This window comes from Neltuma alba, unplaced genomic scaffold, assembly GCF_004799145.2.
Source record: "Neltuma alba isolate B1F8T4 unplaced genomic scaffold, ASM479914v2 tig00011414_pilon, whole genome shotgun sequence".
NCBI classification, from domain to species: Eukaryota; Viridiplantae; Streptophyta; class Magnoliopsida; order Fabales; family Fabaceae; genus Neltuma; species Neltuma alba.
This window is the reverse complement of record NW_021636098.1, coordinates 230,509-255,925: the sequence shown is the minus strand read 5'-3', so window position 1 is coordinate 255,925 and position 25,417 is coordinate 230,509. Positions and strand designations below refer to the sequence as shown.

Below are 25,417 nucleotides of genomic sequence, written 5' to 3'. Positions count from 1 at the left end.
GCATTTGAAATTTTCTGCGATTCTTAGCTTCAACTGCAAGCTTTTCTTGGTTCCAAACCAAAATGTCCCGATCGGAGAACGAAGTCGCGGCCGATGATGCATCAAAGTTCAATGTCGAGTTCAGGAGCCATGACGATGAAGCGTGGTACTCCGTGAGGGTTGTGCTGGAGCAAGAAGAAGTTCTGAGACTGAAGTTCCTGAATTTCGGCGACAGTCACGATAAGTTGTTTGAAGCTCAATGCTTCAATAGCTTGAAGGAGGTGGAAGAGTTCGAGAAGCGGTTCAGACCGGTTTCGTTGCAGCTCCAAGACGATGAGTGCCGCAGCATCATACCAGGAACGACCGTCTGTGCTTGCTATCAGTATAACTCTGAAGATGTTCGCTTCTACGACGCTACCGTTGTTGCGGTGAGTACTCCTCCCATTAGCGCTACAGTATCATTTCTTTTAGTGTTATTTTGACGGTGGTTGTGGTTATTTTATTATAAAAATTATATTTAGAGAATTTAACTCAGAATTGAGGTGCGAATCTATTAATTTAATATTTTCTCACGTGCGTCTCACATAAGTTTTGAGCGTAACATAACATATAAAATTCGCCTGCTTTAGTTTAGCGTGGTTTATCATAAAAATAAGAGACATGACATTTTTGCTCCGTAAACGTTAACTCAAATATATTGATATAAAGAAGAAAGATTAAGATGCAAATTGGTAGTATTTTCTTATGGACATTTGAAAGGGTTCTTTGGTGCAACAGTACAGATAAACGTTCTTAGATGGAGGGCTGGTTTGGATGGAAACGAACCATAGTTTTAAAAGCGATTTTACGGTATACGAAATAAATATGTGGAGGAATTTGTCTCAATTTGTGAAAAAATATTTTAAAAAGCACTTTTACAGCTTCCCAAATACTGCTAGAGTAAAAATGACGTCCATTTTTTTATACCTAATGTCCGTTACGTTAGTAGGATGGGACCTACTTGATATCTATGTATTATAAGGTTTTGGATGCTAGCTACATTTGATGGGCATGACATTTTTACTTTATTTGAGGAGGATCATGTGTGCAGATAGACTCAAGAACGCTTTATGGTCTTAAATGTTTATGAGGGAATACTTTATGAATAAATTTGCATTTTAACCCAAAGAAACAATGTCCACTGAGACTGAAATTGAACATATCGCATTTTGTTCTCTTAATCATATGCATATGTTTAACCTTTTTTTGTTCGAAATATTTTTGTTTTAAGGGTTAAGATGTAGTTTTATCCTCAAAATATTTTTTCAGTAACATTGAACACCTTAATTTGATATAACTTTGCTCTTAGAGTATTTTCTTAGTAACACTCAATACCTAAAATAATTTTTGATTAATTTTTTAAAAATGCATTTTCTCACTAGCAATGAGTATTTTTTGGTGTAATCGTGGACATGATGTTTTTGGGTGTTGAGAGTTATCAATAAAATATTTTGAAAAAATTGTGCCAAAAATTACTTTAAGGTGCTTGAGTGTTAGTAAACAAAAAAAAAAAACTTTAAAGACAAAATTACAATGAGTAGTGTTGTTGAGAAAATATTTTTGGGTTAAGGTGTAAATTTGTCATGAAAGTTTTTACTCAGGAGTGTTAGTTATGCTGAAGTTGTTTGGGTGCAACTTTGTACCAAAAGTTTAAAATTGTAGCAATATTTCTTCTCACCATTAAAAAACTAAGGTTAATAGTTAACATTTTTAATGTTCAATGGTAGTTTTTAATTGGTATGGGGCAATATTACTACGATTTTAAATTTTCGGGACAAATTTGCACCTAGAAAACTTACGGGTGCCTAGCATTTCTGGGCGATAACTAGTGTTACAATGCCTAGATGTGAAACAACAGTAGAAGAAATCCCTAAATTCATGTTTTTTGCTGATAATATATTTCTTTTGGCTGAGTCAAAAGCAGAGATTAATTCTCTGCTTGAGTTGTGGAGAAAAACTTCGGAATCAAAGGGTTTTCGCTTGAGTAAGACAAAATATGTGCATTGCAATTTTGATAAGAGACAAGTTTGAAACGATCTAGAGGTTCAATTTGGAGATCAAATCATCCCACAAGTAGCAAAGTTTAGATATTTGGGATTAATTAGAGAAAAAAAAATAGTGAAGTTGATAGAGATGGAAATAATAGAATCCGAGTTGGATGGTTTAGATGGAGAAAAACTATTGGAGTTATTTGTAATTGAAAAGTACCTGATAAGGTAAAAGAAGAGTTTTATTGTACTATATAAAACTAGTAATGTTGTATAGCAGTGAATGCTAGGCTTTTATAAAGTAGGGGTCACCAGGATGAGAATACTGAGGTGAATCATAGTTATACAAGAAAAGATAAAATTCGTAATGGATATTTATGTGGAAGAGTTTGAGTGGCACCTATTGAAGAGAGAATGTTAGAAAATCATTTGAGGTGGTTTGAACACGTTTAAAGAAGGCAATTAGATGCATTAGCAAGGATGGTTGATCAAGTAGTATGGAATCTTCTTAAAAAAAGTAAGGAAAAACCAAAGAAAGCATTAAATGAAGTTATTGAGTGAGATCTTTTAGTTAATAATCTATTTAAAGATCTGGTTATTGATAGAATATTATAGTACTGTTTGATTCATGTAGCTGATACCACCTAGTGTGATAAAACTTTGTTGTTGTTATATTAAAGGCCTACATTTTTGCTAAAAAAGAATTGAGTAGATCATTTTTAAGCCCATGAAATGATAAAAAGGCTCGGAATAACCTTATGATTGGGTATTAAAAGAGATGCTTTGGAAAGCTCTAAAAGAAAAGGTGTTCATGTTTCTTATATTAGGGCTGTAAAGGAAATCTATGAGTGAGCAGCAACTAATGCAAGCATGCTTAGGTGAGACAGAGGGCTTCCTTATGGGTATTGGTTTACATAACGAGTTATCCTTGTGTTCTTATCTGTTCAACATGATTTTAGATGCTTTAACTAAGCTCATTCAAGAGGAAATGAAATCCCAAGTGCATGCTCTTTACTAATGACATAATCTTGATTAGGAAGTCAAGAGAGGAGGTTAGCTCTAAATTGATTTGTGTTACGGAGACAAACTTTAGAATCTTGAGTAGGAGCAAGACATAGTACTTCAGAAAGAAAAATGTCATTGGCTAATCCTTTATATAAAGAATGTTAGTTTAATACTACTTTTGGTTCTTAAGATAAGAGCTAGATAACTAATTTACAGATATAAAGAAAATTAGTAAGTTAGTTATTTGTAATAAATAAATATTTTCTTTCATAAAATACTTTTATTAATCATGTGCATTGGAACTACTTGTTGATGAAAACTCTTTAACATGTTCAATTACATTACTTGGGGGCAAAATAGATAAGGATTAAAGACAAAGTGGATTGGAGTTTTATATTTAGTACCAAATTAAATCTCCAACTAGTTCTTATACTAAGGATTTGAGGTAGTATCATGAAACGGCAGATGACCAAGATGAAAGTGAAGACAATTCTTATCACGTGTGGACTCAAATGACTTCAAATGAAGAGAAGAGGGTCACAAACTTTGGAGCTTACTTCATTCATTTTACTCGTCAAGATAATATAAACCATTATTCACCTTACCAAGTTTTATTATCCTCTTCATTTCCTGTTCTTCATAATATAAATGAGTTGGGTGAAAGGCTACACTGCAATATGAGAATTGGTTGAGTTTGTGTCAAAATAAGATTCATGCGAAGTTTTGGAGCATGAATGCATTTTTAAGCATCTGCTTCTGCAACGCCTAAAGTACCTAGATTTGGCCTAAGCTATATTTTCATCTCTCTTCAGTGGGAAATGCGGTGGGGTTGCTTTATTCTTTAACATATACTCTGTTGTTGGTGGCTGCTGTTCTGTGCATTCAAGCTATTGAATGGCCTACATCTAATGACTAATTTCTCAACCTATTTAATATTTTTCTTCTCCAACTTTTCTTGAGCTGAGCAATATTTGATTTTACTCTTAAAATGACGTTAGTACTGCTGAAGTCTAAATTCTATTAGAATGCAAATCTGACTTATTGGGGTGGGAAGGTATTTCCAGGAATGTCTTACATGCTGCCTTCTTATTTGCTTGATCTGGTAGGTGCAAGAGAAGGAACATTCTTTCAACGGAGGAGAGGAAGAGTGCTTATGCACCTATACACTTCTCTGGTTACATGGACCTGTAGCTGGAATTTACAGTAATGCCACTGTAGCAGATGTTTGCAAAATTCAGCCAACTTCAGGGCTGGATCCCGTAGTGGCTTCATTTCTGAAGATTGCAAGGGAAAGAACTAAAGTTACTGCTAATTCTATTTCATTTTCCAAGGGAGCTAGTGGATTGGAAGTGGTACAGCCCTGCAATGGAAGCCAAAATATTAAACAGAAAAGTAGTTTTCTTGAGCGCCTATACATGGCAAGTCATATGCCTCTTTATGTTTGTTGAAAGCGCTAACTATTACTTCTTTCAGTCCTAAATATAAGAATTAGTTATGAGGTTTACTCTGTTGTATGACCTCAATTTGTCTTCTAAGGTTATAATGTTTTTCACAAACTGTCCCTATTGAATGCACATTTAAAGGGGGGTTTAAGGGGTGGTTTCAATACAAATGATTAAAGAGAGTATTTTAGGAAAATCAACACACATTACAACTAGTTTCTTTAATCTCTATTAATTAGTTATCTTGTTACTATTTTAAGATTGAAGGGAGTCGCTTACATTCTGACAAAATGTATTCATGTTGCATGTTCTATTTTGTGGTTATTTTTTAGTGTGTAATATCTTATTTGGCTGTGTAGGATGCTCGCTGTACCAGGCGGTCAATCAGTAAAAATCCATCTTCATGTGAAAGTTCGTATATGTCATATTCACCACCATTTTTCTTATTCATTTAACTTAAATGTGATGCATTTTCTTTTTTGTGTTGTTTTTTTTTTTTTTTTTTGAATTAAAGCAGATAGGATTGCCAAGCTTCTTAGCAAAAGACTGGAAGATAGAGATCTTGGTGGGAAGAAAAACTTATTTATGATATTAGTTGGGAATCTGGATAAAACTTTATCTCCACCAACAATTGAAGAATTCTTATACAGACACATCTCTGTATCACCCAGAGTGTACATTTTTCCGAGTTTATCGTCGGAGTTGTTTACTAGAGGGGCCTTTGTCTTTGATAGTAAAGGAGATTTTGAAAAGCTTCACAACTTTTTGAACGACCCCACTCAGATAGTGATGTCTTCAACAGGAAGGTGTGTTTGGAATTTACAGTTCCCTTTTTTGGTGTACAATAGATTACAAAAATAGGCAGATTTACCATGCAAAGCTCTCCTTTATAATTGCTTCATCTAGTGGACTGGCGCTATATGCAATCTGCTTTTTTTCTTAAATGTTAGTTTACATTTAAGAGATATTTCAAATGTTGGACAGTCAAATTGGTCATGACATGAGCTAACTTTGTATTTGAGAGTTAAAAATTCTTGCAGGTTTACGAACTAGTTATTTGTCATGCATTTCAATGTAAGAGCTAAAAGTATTATCATTTTGTGTTGAAAATGGTGGCTTTAATTGATTTTAGATTCTTTTGTGTTTATGATATTGATTTTCGTTAGCCCAATATATATTTGATAAACATGTTATTAGCCCAATATATATTTGATAAACATGTTATCTTCGTAATTAAATATTATCATTTTGGTTTATAGTATTCTAGTTGATTTAGTTGTTCTGCAAAATGGTTGTCTGTGTGGTCAATAATGTAATCGTTATGAACTGATTATGAAACGTGAATTTTTAAAATTAGGCCATTTATTTGTGAAGTGGCGAGAAATGTACCTTTATCTTTTTCAGGCCATGGGTGATGACTGAAGAGGTGGTGGGGCTTAAAAACATCAAAGCATCAATAGGAACATTAATGCCTGCATCTAAGGTAACATCGTATCTCGCATCTAGCCAATAGAAAATTCTTTTAGAACGCCTTACGATTTGTTCTTATGGTTTAAAGTGTCATTCAACGCCTTTGTGATTTGTCTATGTTATTGCTTAACCACCTCGTGCTATTGATTTAAAATTTGGTGGAAATAATTATGGCTAATAAATAAATGATTTGTTTCACATGTATGGAAATTTTTGTGGTGTTTTAATCCATTATTCGAAGGGCTAAAGAGCATTCTTGCCCGGAATAGTTTCATGAGGAGCACTGGCTATTGTAGATTATTCATTCATATAATTTGTTTCAATTAGATTTAGGATGCCACACAAGTTGTTTGTGAGACAACTAAACAAGCTATGAAAGAGTTTGAAACGCTCGGATGTGTTAGGTGGCTAGTTTACCCAAGAGAGGGGTGAATTGGGTACTTAAAGTTTCTGTACAGATGATAAAGAAGTGATAGCACAATATAAGGTCTATGAAACAAAGTATAAAATGTGTATATACTTGCAAAGTAAGATAGTGAGAGATGAGGAGATCAAACACTAGGTTCATTTGGTTCAAATTCTCAACTTGAGCCTACATCCAAACCCCAAGCTCCTCACTTGAGATTTTCCACTAATTCCACAAGTTCGATTTGGGTACTTGTAAAGCCACAATACGTTCACTTGACCTCTTTTCTAGGCCAAATAATCCTCACTCCCTTTCAATGGAGTAATCTTTTCCTGATAATCTTGTCTCTGGATAGACGCCTACTGTATATTTTGGAAATAATTGCAGTAAAGTAGTAGACAACTAATCATTGAGTAGGCAAATACTAAATCTTCCTGAGAGCATCATTCAAAGTGTTAGCACTACACTCAAGACGGGGTGAATTGGGTTATTATAAAAATGTGAATGAAACTTGAAATCAAAGACTTAAATAGTAAAGAGATTTCAATATATTTTATCTATGTCTAATCCCCAAGAACCTCTTGAGATTTCAATATATTATATCTTTCAAGTTTAACATGGTATTTGAGTTAATGGGTACTTGTGAAGCCTTTGTACTCACTTCAGATCCCTCAAGTTTGTAATGTAACGTTCTTGCAACCTGTAATAAATGATTGCAATGACTGAACTCTTACTTTCAAGAATGAGTAATGATGAACGCTGAAGCATAGGGAGTATAGGTGTTGGAGCTGTGAATGTGACATTAATGAAACAGAGTTTCAGCCCGTTTAATTTTTCAAGGTTGTTATTCTGTCTTAAATGCTCTTTTATTTATAGTTGAAGCTGGTTGAATAGCCATTAGACTCAACAATCTTTCCATTGGAGCTAAAGCGTGTGATTGTTGAGAATTATTAAATGCATCTGTCTGTTTTCATAATAAATTCATTGCTTTAATGTCGGTAAAATGTGTTTTAATATGTTCTGATATGTTATATGACACTTAGACACATTTAGGGAAGGTTTGGAATAGCTTTTATTAAAGTTAGATAACATTTGAAAAATCCAAGATGTTGTTATGAGATACAGAGCATTCTGACTCGGTTGATATAAATCTCACTCTAGTTGGCTATGAACTAAGGCACAAAATCTTGATGTTTTTAAATGATACAATCAAGTAATGTCATCGACGGTAAGTGTTTTAGATATTTGAGAGTGATAGCCATAAGATTAAGTCAAGAATATTGGATGGCTCAAGTTTTCTTATAAGCAACTTCCAATTAGAATTAACTGACTCCAGTTGTCTATGAAGAATTTCTAGGGCGCGGTGCTTGGCTTGGGTTGACCAAGGAGTAACCTCAGGTTGGATAAGATTTGAGTTACACTAGAAGAGAGTAACTTCAGGTTAGAACAAACTTGACTTGATTTGAGCAAGGCTATTCTCAAAAATGGGTTTATGGCTCGAGTTGATAAAGGTTAACCTCAGGTCAAGCAACAACCAGTGACCGATAAGCAATAGCAACTTGAGGTTGAATGCTACTTGGCTCGAGTTAACATAGAATAAATTCAAGGTTAAACTTGTAACTCTAACAGCTATATCACAGTTTATTAAGCTCAATTCAATAGTAGATTATGGACAAGTAGGCGACTGATGAAGCCATCCGAAAAGTCATTTAGCTTTGTAAGAAATGGCTAGGTGAATGACCTTGAATAGCTTCAACAAATTCTTCATCAGAATATTTGACTGTGTTAAGGTAAATGACTAAGCATGGTTAATACAAAGATATTGCTCTAAATATTGAACTTGTGTAGACGATGAAGTATACAGGTGACTGAGTTGATTTTTGAGAAATCATTCTCAGTTCAAATAGAATAGTAATATTCGAATATTAACTCATAGATTTCTGTTATGAACTTCTGATATCTTAGAAAGTCGAAATCAAATACTTCAACAATGAAACAAAGTTTTGTCAAATCCTTCAGCATGAAACTTGACAAAAAGCATAGTGAGAACAACTCCGAGCTTAAACTATAACAACTACTATTACTAGTAAAGATGATAAAGATTTATGAATCCAATCTTCACCTGTTGATGCATTTTTCAACCACTTCAAATGATCTGATCTGTTGAGCACAATTTTCAAAGTTTTGTTGTCATCAAAATCTTGATCGTTCACAGGATGCTTAAGCTTAAGCCACAAGGTGGAAATTAATCTTGGGCCAAACCTCAACATAATATATAAGCTTGCTGGGAAAGCATGATTTATCCTGTTGTTTTGGAGTTAGGACTGAGAAGACTGGAGAAGGGAGGAGAAGTGTTTTCAATTTAGGCATTTTAGTTCAATTATTCATTTTTCCTTGTTCCTACCAAGGTAACAAAGTTGCAGATTGCTTAGCAGTTGTGTGTCTTTATCAGTTACCACCATCCCTTTTCTGAGGTCCTGTGATAGTGTGAAGCCTATCTTGGTAGCTGCTGTAAGGGATGTATAGGCTGAGGATATGTAAATCGTGTTTTGCTGGTTTCTTCCGTTTTGAGTTCTGTTTCTCGTCCTTTGTTGCTGTCATATGTATGTTTTTGGATTGAGTTGTTTGCTCTCTGTTTTGTGTCCCTCTCTCTTTTATTTTTGTGGTTCTTTTTTATTTTTGGGTGTTTTGTTCTTTGGATAGATAGGAGTATTTTTAGGCCGCAAAAACTGTTATATGTATTATTTATATGTTCAAAAAATCTATGGCAAATCATACTGTTCACAATGTGTGAACAGTCACAATTAACACGGTTCCTCTTAGTTGTTACTTAATTCATTCTAATCTTGTTATGACTGTTTGGAATATTTGAAGGCTAAGAAAGTAATATATTGTCATTTAAAACATTTTAGTTTTGATTGATAGGAATGTACTTGGATGTTTTATTTTGTGAGAAGTTCCACTTTGCCTCTCTGCATTTATGCTGTGAGAATCTTCTTGTTTTCTTGTTATAACAAACCCGTAGTATAAATAGCATCAAAAGGCGATGAACTGGAGGCTCTGTTCTCTTATTAGGCTAAAGATAGTCCACTTGATACAATTACATGTAATTATTGTTGGTAAATTGTTTGAAAGTTTATTGTCGCAATCTTTGATCTGAATACACTTAGTACTTTGTCTCCTGCAAATGAACAAGTTTGAAAATGACAAATTTGAGCCCAACACAATAGAAGTCATCTAGACATATGTTCTCATCATCTAAAGTTGTGTTTTGAAAGTTGATCATACGGAAGTTAAGAATTATCAATTGTCTCTTTACTGCAAGGTGTAATCAAAATGTTTGATTCAGAACTGAATTGTTCAATAACTTGCGAAGGATCGTGGGCTCTAAATATGGGATTTGGAGTGGGTTTTACACGTAGTTATTGTTGGTAAATTGTTTGAAGGTTTATCGTGGCAATCTTCCCTTCATTGTGTAGTCAAAATTTCTGATTGAGAATTGCATTCTTCAGAGCAAGACATTGCAAGAAGAATGTGATGGAAAGAGAACTGATTTAAAGGTTGTTCGTGTTGGAACTCAAGAGTTCAAGATGGCCAGTGACCTTAGGGATATTTTCATGGAATTTTCTGCTCACCAAAGGCAACTCCACCAGCGGCTCGCATTTGAGGAGAGAATGGTACTTTGCGACTTTTGATATACTTGATCCTATCTGCCTACACAGTAAATAGTAGTGCGTAGAATGCCATTATCTATACATGCATAGTGGTCACTTTTTTTTTTTTTTAATTTTTCTAGTCGGTATGTGAATGTTTACTCTGTAAATATCACAATGCTGTTAGGGATGGATTATAGCATTATAGCATTACACCATTATATATACATTGGATTTAAATCCTCTGTATTTAATTAGTCAATGCACGATGTAAGGAAGTGAGGAGATGACAGTTACATACATTTTCACTTTTCTGTATCACTTCTTTTTAGAAATCTATAATATTAAGATCACAGTTGATATGATTACTTATTATCATATGAGATTAGACAAACCCATGGAAGTGGGATTGGGGAATACTATTTCCTTCTATGGTACTTCTCAATTATACTTATATGGGTTTGTCTATTTTCATATAACGAGCAATTTTTCATACTAAATACTCTTTTAATAAATTTTTTTTAATTTCAATCCCTATTCATGCTTTTTATTTTCAATGTTTCATATCAAATGGGATCTAGAGCTAAAGGTATCTAAACATTTTCACTTGTATGATCTCAGCTTCCTGCAATCTTCAGGTCTCTCCACCAAGACGTTACTTTGAAATCAATTCACTGTCAAGTCCATTGGCTGATTCTGGATCTTTCGTCAACGGGGCAGCATTTGTTTTATGATTTTTTAAAATATTTTATTAAAAAAATTTAACAATTTATTTTCTCAAATAATATAATGTGTCTCACTTCAAGATTATATCTAATAAAATTAATTCATGAATAATAAATTTACCTCTATTCAAGATTATCTACTACATTTAAACTATGATCAACCTCATGCATTTACCCAATAATTAGATGTAGGGATTGCACCATGATTACATAGAGAAGACACCAAAATTGCAAAAAGATTATATAAAAATTAAAGAGAAACTAAACTAAAACAATATATAGAAAATTTATGGATTATATAAAAACATTTCACGCATATGATTTGGTCCCTGACCAATTTAACTCGCGTTTAAACAATGTTAATCTAAAGCTGATGTACATGTACATGATTAGTATGGGCATTAATTGAATAATTTTAGGATTGGTTCTTTCTTGTACAGTTTTCTTTCTAGTATATATTCTGGGCTTGTTTGGAACTGCATATTAGGTATTTATATACTTATACCATATTCTGTAAATTATAACGAAAAAGCCGCTTTTGAAAAATCTATCATCATTCTAAATGAGCACCTAATATTTCCCGTATTTCATTGCATTCTCTATAAGTCTTTTCATTTTATTATTATTTATTTTTACCCCATCACCATTTTTTAGATTTAGATTGCTTGAATCTACTCAACGAGTGAATTAACCAAGGGGTCTAATTATAGTACTCATTTCGCTCTTTATTATAAATATAAAAGCACTTAATAATAACTTGACATATAAATTAATGCAATTAGTTAAGATCAGTTATTTGTTATAAAATACTAGAATTACTTTCAATAAAAATCAGTATTTAGGCAAGTTTGATTAATTAGTTAAGAAGTTTTATAAAGAGATGCTAGGTGGAAAAAATTAAGCTTTTAGACAAAACGCGTTATAATATAAAACATGTCGTAGGTCCTCATTGCTCCCTCTCCTCTAATGTATAAGAGTTACTTAAGTAATTTAGATAAATTAAGGAGTTTGATGAATTAGTTAATCACAACAAATATATAATCTAATCCCCTAAAATGACCTTATATAACATTAGATTATGTGCCTACAATTGATCTGAAAAAACAATAAATATGAAGGATAAAATGGAGTGAATTATTATATTTGTGACCAAATTCAATCTCTCATTGCACTTGGCTGGGTTCATTAAACATCTAGTCAGGGGTTCAATTTTTAGTGATATATATGGAGAGAGCTTCGTGGCCAGCAATAAGGTCACTTCCGAAAATTTACGATATGAGAGTATTAGTCACTATTACCCGTGGTGGATACTTTGAACCAGTTTGTGTGCTCACCACTTCAAATTCATTAGATTTGGATTGTCTAGATGTCCAGATTTGATTTTTTTTATTTGTTTAAAATAATTATTTTAATGGGTATAGAATCTAAAAGAAAAATAATCTTTTAACTATTATTTTTTTAAAATTTTTTTATTTTAACATAATTAATTAAAAATTTTAAATTTGAATTGTTCAAACCAAATTTAAACGGTCAAGATTTAATAAGTTTGAAATGCTCATCCGGGTGATGAGCACTCCTTCCAGAGAGTAATAGCATTGAAAAGAGGAAATGATTTAGATGCATTAGTTTGTAATTCCATTGATTTATATATAAACTTAAAATTCATTATTAGCAAAAGCCATGATCGTCGAAGTTAATGGCAGGAGGGATGACGAAATGCCAAAGCCTCCTAACCTCACTAACTTTATATTTCAAACACAGAAACTCTTTGGCGTATGTTCTCTCCACCTTCCTATCCATGTCATGAACAAACACGTGCGTCACCCCCGGGTTCTTCCTCCCACGTGCCATCACCGCCGCCGAATATATCACCGCCATCCTACCCGGCAACGACCCCTCATACCCTCTCGGCCCGTCGATCAATATAATGTCCCAATCCTTACTATACACCTCTTCCGGCATGTTGTTCAGAGCCAACTTACACCCTTCGTTCCCTTTCAATCTTACCGTAACATTAGCCCCCCAACAATCCTCTTTGTAGGAGCTGAGTAGAGCGTCCGCGTCGGAGAGGCGAGTCCCGTAGCGCATTATTCGGACGTCGAGGACCGGGAATCGGCGGAGAATAGACCGGAGCCACTTGGGGTCTTCCTCGAGGAAGAGAGTGGTGCCATGAGGGTTGAATGAGTCCCACATGAGAGAGTCATGACCGGAGCCGAAGATGAGGAAGTTGCAGGGAGCAAGGGAGAGGAGGATGTCGAAAGGGCCTCGGGCCTCAGCCAGAGATAGCTGGGGAGTCACAGGAGAGGTAACGTAGTGGAGGATGGCGACGAGGGGGCTCGGAGTTTTCTCAAACTCCGCCGCAATGAGGGCGTCGGCTTTGGTGAAGGGCATGTCGGAAGAGTCATAGCACAATAAGGAGGCGTTGGAGGATGATCTTGTCAGGTAGAGAATGAGGAAAGTGACGGCGACGGCGCCGATGACCAAGACGGTGGTTAGTCTAGGCTTACCGATAAGAATGGAAATGGGAGGTAATCTCTTTCTGGAGGAGTCCTTTCTGATGTACTGCATAGTGCACAGTTTATAATAATGTCAGGGTTTAATTTGTGTGAAATGTGAGGGAAGGAAAAGGAATAGAATGAAGATGAAGGTGAGGAGGAAGAAGAGTGATGTGGAACATGGAGCTTAATTCAATCTAAACGTGGCACTTTCTGGCTCAAAGTTGACTTTATATTATAGTTTCTAATATTAGTACTCACTGGACCTCGTCTCCGTTCTTCCCTCCCAAATTAACGGTATATCAACCATTTCGTTTTATCACAATTTAGTTGGTTTATGATAAGTTAAAATGAACATATATATGAACTGATTTGATTATTGCATTGCAGCTCTATATACTCCTCCGGTCCTAATTATAAGACCCAATTGACTTATTTGAGGAGATTAAGGAAGTAAGTTAAGTTGGTTATTTATAATAAATAAGTGTTGTCATTCCTAAAATATCCTTGTTAATTAAGTATATTGGCTAAAACTATCATTATTAGAAGGATTATCTTGAAAAAAATGCATAAATATAAGAGACAAAATGGATTGGGGTCTTATAATTAGGACCAAATAAAAAGTCAAATGAGGTCTTATAATAAGGACCGGAGGAGTAAGTTAAAATGAACATATATCGGGTTGGGTTTAACAGAAAGAGTTAATATCTTACAACGTAAGAAAAACTAAGGTTTAAATTCTCACTAGGAAGATATCTATATTTAATGTCTGATGATGACTTGAATAATAAAAGTGATCTTCTAAACCAGTTTAAAAAGTTTGAGTTTGATTTTTTTTTAAGACGGGTTTGACAACCAGCCTAAAAATATATTTTAAACTGAAAGTTATTTTTAAACATGACGTAGCTAAAATAGATGTAAAAGATAGGATTTTTAAGCCGCTTATGGCCACGTTAGGTCTTAAAGTGACAATTTTTTCAGATAGATTGTGGCCATAACTAGTTTTTTAAAAAGTCTACCTTCTAGAAATTAAAGCTTCTTTTCATTTACCCAGAAACAGCTAAACACATTCATATGGTTTGCACTCCTAGCCAGTCCTAGATATTAAAGAGTGTCGGCTTATGTACAACATTTTTCCTTGGTATATATATTTTGAAGATCGCAGAGCTATTTCTGAAGATTATTAACTATTGTCATTATTCTTTCGTCTTCTGATGCATGTTAATAATAATGGAGCATTTGTTCGCAATTTCTCCCATTCTGCATCATATGAATGGCCAACTTCCCTCACGTTCCGCCATTGGAATCTCCTTGGTCATACATAGAATTCAAATCCACCTTTCAGAGGAAGCAAATGAAACAATATAAACAAATTGCATTTTAATGTACTGATAACTTGGCCATCATCATTAGGGATCAAAACAGACTAGGCAGCTTGTCAAGAGTGTGTAGTCTAACCTAAATAGAAACAGGCCCAGGCCTTTTTAAAGGCCTGTTTAGCTTAACAAGCCAGTCCTAAACCTTTTGAGAAGCTTGTTAAGTCTGTTAGGTTGGTCTGGACCTATTATAAATTTATAATTATAATAATAAGATAAAATTAGTTTATGCTATTATTTTAATGTGCTATTTCAATTTATTTCTTTTATACGTAGTCACTGTTTCATTGAATTTTGAAATTTAATTTGTAAGTGAAGATAAGGATATTATATAAAATAGTAATATCAATAAATAATGTGAGCTTTAAATTTTAAAAGTATAGATAAAATAACAATGAAACAATTTATTTTAGAAGGATAGCTAAAATGAAGGGGAAGAATTGACAAATTAACTAACTTATATGTTATGTTAATCAAATTATGATACCCATTTATTCGTTGTAAGTTAATGATTTTTTCTGCCCATTTATTTGTCTTAATTTTAATTTTGTACTTACATCTAGTTTTATCTAAATTTTAATATATAATTATAACTTGTTTTCAATAATATGAACTATAATTAAGATTTAAAATAGTACATATGATATTAAAAATTAAATCAAAGACAAAATTAAAAAATAATTATTATGCATTACGTATATTTTGCTTTTTCATTAGTCTATGTATTTTTTTTATGCATTTAAAAATTTTTAAAATTACAGGCCTTTTTATAAGCCCAGGCCAAGCCATGCCAAACTTTAATAAAGGTCAAGTTTAGGTTGGAAAAAAAAGTTTATAACAGGTCACAGATGAGCTTCAGACCAACTAGTACTTACAAGCCATACCTATTAAGGATAAAGCATGACCTATCCTATTTCCATCCATATACATCATATGCTGAGCATTTCTTGGTTCAATAACACCTCCACAACTTCTCGCATAATCGTGGGTCCCTTCTCTGTGGGGGAAGGAGTTTGTTAAAAAAATGGATCATTTTGTGCTTATGTCCAGATCAGTTCAATATCTAACCTAATGGCCCAAAAAAAGGTGCAATATCTAGCCCACTCTTGGAATAAAGAGGTCCTCGTCATGAGTGATGTTGATGAAAAATATTTTTTAATCTTTTTTTGGGAAAATTTCACTAAACCCCATAGTAACTAATTAATATCAGTCTACCTCTAAATTTTTTTTTTGAAATTTCACTACACTCTCAAAGATCAAAGAAAAGATGAAAACACCTATGCTTTATTTTGAAGTTGTAAATTTCCTTGTATTTTTTGCAAATCATCAAAATTTGTATTTCAAATCTTCAAATTCTTGTTATAAATCACCAAATTTGAGTTGTTCATTTATACTAAAAGAAATTACATTTAGAGTTGTGAATTTTCTTAAATTTCATGCAAATCTGTGTTGTAAATCATTAGATTTTTGTTATAAATTGCTAAATTTGAATTGTTTTATTCACCTATAAAATTACAAGGATTACAATGCAAATTCAGTGATTTATAATAAGAATTTGGTGATTTGAAACACATTCAGTGATTTACAACTCAAATAAAAGAAGAGTATTTTTGTCTTTCTAGACAAAAAATCTTGGGTATCGGAATACAGTGAAATTTCAGTCTTTCTTGTGTTGATTGATGTTGATAAGCTATTGAGGTTTTTTTTTTTTTTTTTTTAAATTCTCTGTTTTTTTTACCAGATTTTTAATTACTTTTCAAATTGAGGTGCGATGAAGAGCCTCTAAATTTTAGATAATCCTTAGCGCTGTTTTAATTTCAGTTAAGCAAAAAGAACATTTTATATAGATTTCTTGTTCGCTTTTTGTATAACATGCACGTTCTCATTGAACTAGAAAAGAAAAAATGTTAATAGAGAATGGAATGTATATGTATCCACAATTATGTATTCTTAATGAATGTTGTAGTTTGCTCAATAAACTCATTCTCTTCAGGCTCTTTCTCAATTCTCTTGCCTCTCAAATCTTCTTTCAGCTTTCTTACCCTCTCTTCTATCACTGTCACCATTATGTCTCTCAACCGTTGCAATGACCGATTGGTTTGTCAAGATCTTGTCCATATCATCCTCCCCACTTAAGGATACAAGCCACCAAGAGAAAGGAGAAGTCAAACACGCACAAAAGTAACAGTGAAGCTTACATGAGACTATTGTATATTGTCACTAAATGCAATGTGATGCAACACAATTCTCTAAATATGGTACCAAATTGTATGATCGTTTTCCTAAAACTCACTTCAAATTAAATCACAGAACATTCCCTGCTACTTTTCTGTGTGTTTGAATTTCTTCCTCTCTTTTCTTGATAGCTTATATCCTTAGGTGAGGAGGATGGTTTCCTGATGGCTTATATCTTTAGGTGAGGAGGATGGTACAGAAAAGATCCTGACAAACCAATAAGGATGATGGACAGCCCATTAACCCAGTGAACCAATCATCCAACTGACCTCAATTCAATCAAGATACTCTGCTGCAATAGCTAAGTGACGTAGGGGTGAGATGGTAGAAGAGAGAGTGAGAAAGCTAGAAGAAGATTTAAGAGGCAAGAGAGTTATGGAAGATCCTAAGGAGAACGGGTTTACTGAGCAAACCATGGGAAATTTTAGGACCTACAATGGTTCTACCGAGGGGACCAGGGGTGATAGCAGTTCCCAAAGACAGTAAGAATCAAATGAGATTGTAGTCTTGAAAGTTATATGGAAGGATATAGAGTGCAATCATCCAAAGACTTTCACATAAAGTATGGATTCTAAGAGAGCAGAGGCCAGGATTCACAAATTGGAGACCACATTCAAGGTTGCTGGCCACAATACATACCTAAAGGCACAGGTAGCCATTGTTTTGTTACGAGACAGGGCTAAGATGTGGTGGAGGAGTGCTGGTGGCATGGATGATTCGGGAATTACCTGGGAAGGCTGGAGGTTTGAAAGAATATATTGGTCAGTCCTTCAGTCCCCATGAAGTATGGAAGAGTGGATGTCTCTAAACATAAAGAATGCCTTGAAGAAGGGAGACTTCCTAGTAAGTGGAACACATCGCCATTGGGCAAGGAGTGTTGTATGGTGGTGAGGAATATTTTTTTCTGTGGGAGATTCAATCATTATTTCAGTAGGGGATGAATCAAAATGGGAATTAGTCAAATGTGAAGGAACCTGTTAACATCATTGTTTTTATAAAATCCTCTCAACTTTATGATGTTTGCCCTTGATTTTATTCTACTCTGCTTAGTTTTTGTGTATTGACCTTCAATTTATATTTACTATAATCCTTTGCTTTATTAAGATTTACTTAAAAAAATATAGGTTTTTTTTTTAAAAATGCGTATAAAAATATGATTTTTTTTTAGAATTCATGTGACCCCATCAGGACTAAAAATGACTTCCGCACTAATGAAGAGTGGGCGCTAATTTTTTTCCCTTGTGTGTGTGCATTCTAGTGTCAATCTGGTGCTTTTATTTATGAGTAAAATATATTGACTATTCTTTTATTTTATCTAAATTACAGAAATTTTTTCTCTATTTAAAAATGTATATAAGTCTTTCTTAAAATTAAAATGTGTATTGCCACAAACTTCCTTATATTTTCGAGATTTCATTTATATCTACCCAACTGTTAGCTGACAGTTAAGTTTGTCTTTCAAATATTTATTTTAACCAAAATATCCTTTTTTAACACAAACTTCATTTAAATATTTATATCTAAAAATATTTTTTGATACAGCAAGAAATAATTAAAATACATGTATTTTCAAATTTTTAATATGTTATAAAATTTATTATTTTTTTATTATATTATAAAATCATATAATTTAATTCTTCATGAAATATTGAAACTTAAGATTTCTTTTGAATGGTTAGAAAATATTTTAAATAGTTATCTTTTCATCATATAACATAAATTATGTGATTTTGGAAAATTATATAAAGCAACTAAATTTATAATTTAAGTTTTTTTAAAAAAATTGTTGCAAACATTTAAAACTTATTTCATTGATTTTATTATTTATTTAAAGAATTCATCAAATTTCTATTCAATGTTTTTTTTACATTTGCATTAACTAAATTGCTTAATTTTCTGGTTATAAAAACATTAAAACAAACAATACTTTGTAAAAATAAAATATAAAATTAAAGTAAAAAAAATTTAAATTCTTCGCAATTGTTTTAGCTAAAATTTGGGAATTTAGTATTATGAAGGGTAATTAGTAAACAAAATATATTTTCAACATAAATTTTAATTAAAAATTTTTTAAAAATATTCTTAACGGACCTTAATGGTTTGGACTGTATGTTTCCCAAAAACTCTGTTTAATTAAAACAAAATGTAAAGAAGGTTAAAGTATTAATTACCTACCAAACTTTTTGCCCGTAGGTGTACTGTTGTCAAGAAATCTTTTTCTCACCAAGTTAGGTGCTAGCGTCCTTCGCGGCGGAATAGACTACTAGAGAGGATTTCATCCAAGCCTTCGCCCTACCCAGTGGGACTTCCTTGATATTGGTTCTGCTCCATTTCATGTTTATGATGGATTTTATCCATTAAGATATCTATAAATTGATTCGTGTTCAGATTTTAATTTACTTTCCTGCCTTTGACCTGTACAATTCACGCTCTTCATTTTATATAAACAACTCAATACATTCCTATGGTTGCACTCCTGGAAAACGAAGAGTGTCAGTTGTACAGCATCGATCTTTCCCAGCACTGGGAAAAAGCAGAGCTATTTCTGAAGATTAATTGTTCCAAATCACAATTCTATCATCTTCTGTCAGAGGAGCATTTGTTGGCAATTTCTCTCATTCTGCCTCGTTTTGTGCTTATGACCAGAGTTCAATATATATCCAGCGCATCCTTGGAACAAGAGTTGCTCATAATCCAAGATGTTGAAAAGAAATTAAAACTTGAAAAGAAGCTAGATATGTTAGCCAACATATCAACAACGTGAAGAAATATGCAGTGGATTTTCACTTTTGTTTTCTAAAATTTAGTTATTTAGTTCTTATATTAAGGATCAGAAGTAGTATCATGATTTATCTTCTTCCACAGATTATGTTATGCTATTTACAATTTATAAAATAATGTCAAAATGCTCATATCTATTATCTATAGCAAGTTTATAAGCATATTCACAAGTGCATGCATGTATGTATTTTAACAACTAATAATGGCAAAATAACAAGTATCTATATTCCATAGGTAAATTTATAATTGCATGTACATATTTTGATAACTAATAATGATAAAATAACAATTGTTCATATGAAAATTTACAAATCCTAATTTACCTCATAAAAGCTTATAAAAAACTAAATTTAGAAGTGTATAGATACATTTTAACAACTAACAATTGTAGTTGGCAAAAACAAAAATCTAAAAACTAAAAACGTTAAAGTGACAATTATGATTGGAGAACAATTTTGTGTATAAAATAAAAGTAAACTAATACATAAAATCCCATATATATATATATATATATATATTATATGACATTGATGTATAGATGAGAAAGAAAAAGGTGAAACTAATCCAGGCTCATCTATATATAATATTCATCTTTCTCTAAAATTAAAATTATTATTTTGTCAACCCAAGGCCATCCATAAAGATACCTTATCATGCCTACCACTTGATCACTATTCACTACCACTACTATGTTTGTTAATTCCTTTCCATCCCCATTGTGAGATATAATTTCCACAAACCAAAACTTTGCCATAATTACTTTATGACTCATTTATTAACGTTACCATCCATTTTCATTTCATTGGCTTCATCTCCACATGTTGCACACTTTAAAAAGTCGATACCCATTTTGCTCCTTGCATCTTCACTTGTCAAACCACTAAAACACGATCGAATTTAATGGCTCATGTTTGATGGAGTCACTAAAAAATATTAATAAGGATATTAGTTTCAATAAATTGTGACATTTTATCTTCTTTTTTTTTTTTTTTTTGGATATGACAGAGGTACCTACAACAAAACCCTCACATCAAAGATGAGATTTGAACTCATAATCTTGTGGGTTTTATATATTTATGTTTAAGATGTTAGACCTCCCTACACAATGATTGTTTTATTTTCGGGATATTTAGATAATAACCAAATCATAATTTTAAAAGTAATTTTACTATATACAAAGTAAGTATATGACAAGAATTTTGTCTCGATTTACATAAAAATATTTTTTAGAAGTGTTTTTTAATTTAACCAAACATCCTCTTGGTTATTTGCTATATTTGACTTGGAAAAAATAACCCATATTCCTGCAATCAAACATGGAGACTGGTAATCTAATTCCTAAGTTATTTTCGTCGTCATAATGAAATGTTTATAGACCATCCAAATTATCAGATTTTAAATTTTAAATATGTAATTTTTAATGATAATTTTTTGATATGACAGCTAAAAATTATCTATTTTATTCTATCACCATTAAATAAAAATTATTCAAAATTAAAATAAAAATGATATCAGTACTTTCTACATTTTTAATTTGGATGGTTTAAATTTTGGGCTGTGTGTATCACTCTCGATGGGTACTAAATCGATTCCAGATACTAAATGCCATATAGATATTCCAAGAATCCAGTCAATAGTATCATTATCCAAGTGAAGCAATTTGAAAATTCATTATTATATAGTAGTGATCCTACTATATAAAAAACTATGTTTACATTCGTAGCTCATATTAAAATATTGCCTTAATTAATCAGAATCAAAAGTTTTTCTTTTTAGCTTACATGAAATGTTTTTTTTTCATGCTGTATAATGTTTAACACAGGATATCTCTTCTTCAAAGAAACAACTTGATTTTTTTTATTTTAAATATTATCATTTGGTATCTCACACTTTTGGGGATTCTATTATTAAGTATTCAAATAACTGATTAATTCGATTCCGGGTTCATGGCTCAACTCGTCACTGGTATAAACATTTGCTAATTTCACGATATTGTGGCCCATTCTCATACAATCAAATGAATCATTGAATGATTGAGCATAATTTATGGGGGTCAATTCACTATTATCCTTCCATGGATGAGCCAAAGTGTTTACCCGATCACTGAAATAAAGCGCACTAAGCCACATATGCTTGATGATTTTGTTATTGACCATTCCCATAGAAATTAATGGGCTAATATTTGGCAGCCAACCCAATTAATAAAGCTAAAAGTAATAATTTATACATAATCCCTTTTCAGATTATAATATATATTGTATTTGGTGTTTTCCTTAAAATTATGTTCAATTATTCTTACATCTCATTATATAAAGAATTTTCCACTAATTCAGGACCGGACTTAGTTTAATTTTGAAATAATTGAAAGTATAAGCTAGTGGAATAAACAAAAAGATAATCTCTTTACTTTGTCTTCTAAGTCAAAGTTAATCGCTTCTATAGTTCTATTACATATGAGATTGCAAATTTATTTTTGACATATCAATGATGAAATATTAAATATAAATTGATGTCTAGCAAAAAGATATTCTTTTATTTTTGTCAAAAATCAACCCATAATCCAACTCAACTTTTATTATTAGGATTATTTTACCCTTTAAACAAGCGAATCTTCTAACCTTGTATTATTTTATACATGCAAATACAATGGAATTGCACTATTCATGTACAGTGTAATGAACAGTATTAGGAATAATTATTTTCCATATTCGCCTTTTTCCAGATCCCGATTGAAATTCTTTTTTCGTTTTTTGCAAATCTCCCTACCATTACTTTTTTTTTTTAACATTATCATATTATGCATCTTTTAAGAAAAATATTTAAATTTCAAAAATAATTTTTATTAATTTAAATATATGCAATTATATTTTATAAATGTTTTTTGATGATATAATTTTCATTGATTTAAATTTTGGCCAAAATCATTTATTCTTCTTATTCATTCAATATTTAATAACGTAAATACTTAGCTTTCATGAATCAACAATATTTATTTAATAAATTATTTTACTTCCATGTTTCATTTTATTTTATTATATTTTATTGTTTTTTTATGTTATTACTTCATTTCTACATTCCAAACACTAAAACTAAAATTTATTTGACTAAAAAATTTTACAATTATGACATTAAGATTTTATAAATTAGCTTTCAATTATTTTTTTAATAAAATGCTATAAACTTATCCCCTATTTATTTATGTAAATAATGATATCCTTGTTAATCGTCTTTTTAAATAAATGAGTGAAATACGAAAGTCTACAAGTGATATTGTTAACATTTTAAAGATGAAGTGTCATATTCCTTTTATTTAAAGGAGAATTACATATAAGTCTCACATGAAAGATTAGTTACCAATATTACATCCGCTTGTAAATACTCCTCCGGTCCTTAATATAGGATCCAATTCTTGAGTTAGTTTTGGTTCTAAATATAGGACCCATTTCTCATATTTATTAATTTTCTCTAAATTACCCCTATGGATACTCCCTCAACCATAATCAAGTAGAAAAATGAGAGGGGGTATTAAGAAAGATGATTATGGTATTTTAGGAAAAATGTGTCACTTTTCTTATAATTAACTAACTTACCTAACTTCCTTAATCTAATCAAATTAGTTAAATGGGTCTTATATTAAAGACCGGAGGAGTACTAAAATTTGACATGTGGATATTAAAATTTAACTTTTTAAATTAAACTATAAAAAATTAATTTTTATTTAGAACCTGATTATAATTTTTTTCTTTATTTACTCCCAAAAATCAGGGAATAATCCTTAAGATTGCAGAAAAAGCGTCATTGCCCGTTTATAAAACGATGTAAATCAAAAAAAAAACATATACTAGAGTACAGTGTCATTTACAAAAAGAAAAAGAAAAATACTTATATTAACAAATTAATCAAATGAACGCAAATAAAATAATTAAGTGATAGGCAAAGACAAAAATCCCAAGTCATACATTTGAGCATTTATTCCAAAATGCCCCGGTAGCGAACAATCGCATCACACCACAGAATCATAGAATTTAATGTATGCGACAAAAAAATGCACATGCACTATTTGATTGGTCAAGAGCGTATAATAAACACCCAATCTTCATTTTCATCTTTATATATTTGAGATCCTTCGTTTTGATCATCACATTATTATATTTCCTTGTGAAATTACCTTTTCAATCGTTTTTAATTTCCGGATCAAAATTAGGTCCTGTTATTGATCCGTGATTAAAGAATCAGATTGCATTGAATAGTCAGACTAACTCACGGTTGAATTTGGACTAAAGGGTCATTTTCATGGTTGAACTGGGATGGAGTAAAGTTGAGCTGCCATTGAATTAAAACTCAAATTAATCCGAAAACTGAACAGATTAAAGATTAGACGGGGTTTTTGGGCATCATGAAAAATACTAAGAAATTTTAATAAAAACCTGAAGCAAATAAAAAAAAAAAGGTGACCGTATCAAAAAAATCCGATAGCATAATTATACCCCAGGAGTTTCACAAACACAGTAATTAAGACATTTGGGGGTACTAAATTGGGATTTGCAGGTATAGGAGTATGTTTTTGTCTTTCTCCTAATATTTTATTAGATTTCATATGATACATAGGATTTGAGATATAATTAATATTGAAATTATCATCCAATCCAGAAGCATGAGTCCTGCTCCTAAGATAACCTGTAGATAGAGGGATCTATCTAAGGATTTGAATGACCATCGTGGTATATTTGTATTTGTCGCACTGAACAACCGAGTAATAAATTGTTTGATCCGGAGATATGTATAAGGCTGAAGGATACTTTTCGTTTTTTTAATTTTTATAAAATTTCAATTTGATTTTTTAACTTTAAAACGTATATTTTTAACTTTTAATCCTAAATTTTTTTCAAAAAATGATGACATTAAGATTTTAAATGTTGATAAAATATTCTCAAATACTAATATATTAAGTTTAGTTTTCAAAATATCTATAATTGCTACAAAAAATCATTATCGAATCCTAATGATTCTAGGATTAAAAGACTAAATGTATACTTTTTAAAGTTAAGGGACCAAATTGAAACCTTGTATAAAGTTAAAAAATCAAATATATACTTTAGCTTATGTATAATTAAACTATAATCTCTAAGTTCTTTTTTATAAAAAAGTAATCTTCTTCAGGGTGTCGTCCATAGATATAAAAAATAAATTCTTTTGTCTAAATTTTTAAATTTACTTTATTACTTTTAATTAAATTAAACTTACATTTTGAAACACCTAATTTGAGTGCTTGTTTCCTATGACAAAGGGCATTAGGGGTATGAGTCGTGGGCGCCTAAGCAATTAGTATATTTTAACTAATAAAATTTATGACAAATTCAAGCTACTATTAATAAATCTTGAAAAAAAAATAAGTCACTTGCTCAAATCAAAGCTTATCTGCATAATTAATGGAGAATTAATTAAGTAGGATTAGGGTGTGAGGTGGGGCCCGCCAGGGTGGATGCATGTGGGAAGATTGGCCCTTCTTTTCAGAAATCTGAACGTTACAAAGAAATGCCTCACTACGCGCCCAAACTTGTTCCCCCCTCTTGCCGTTTCTTCCCTCCTCCAGTTCACCTGCTATGCCCGGTCGTCTTTTTACTGAAATGGCATGAGGTTATTCCATGCCGGAAACAGAAGACAACAGACCCAAATATTTTCTTCTACACAAAATATAAGAATTAGATCATTAATTTATAAAGATTAAAAAATTAATTAAATCACTTATTTATAAAGAAATGTTTTATTTTTTTAAAATAGTTTTTTAATTATTTGCATTGAAAACATGAAAACCCCTTTTAA

At 31.8% G+C, this 25,417-nt stretch overlaps 2 protein-coding genes across 2 annotated transcripts; one reads left to right on the top strand and one right to left on the bottom strand.

Moving 5' to 3' along the window:
* Positions 1-62: 62 nt before the first annotated feature.
* LOC114713058 (uncharacterized) lies at positions 63-10,755 on the top strand. Its single transcript, XM_028897636.1, has 7 exons — positions 63-407; positions 4,118-4,429; positions 4,813-4,864; positions 4,971-5,259; positions 5,858-5,936; positions 9,842-10,006; positions 10,604-10,755. The coding sequence occupies exons 1-7, from the start codon at positions 63-65 to the stop codon at positions 10,745-10,747; spliced, it is 1,386 nt and encodes a 461-aa protein (XP_028753469.1). The 3' UTR covers positions 10,748-10,755.
* A 1,620-nt stretch (positions 10,756-12,375) lies between these two features.
* On the bottom strand, positions 12,376-13,275 carry LOC114713057 (probable methyltransferase At1g27930). Its single transcript, XM_028897634.1, has one exon. It carries the CDS (start codon positions 13,273-13,275, stop codon positions 12,376-12,378), a length of 900 nt encoding a protein of 299 aa, XP_028753467.1.
* Between the last annotated feature and the right edge of the window lie 12,142 nt (positions 13,276-25,417).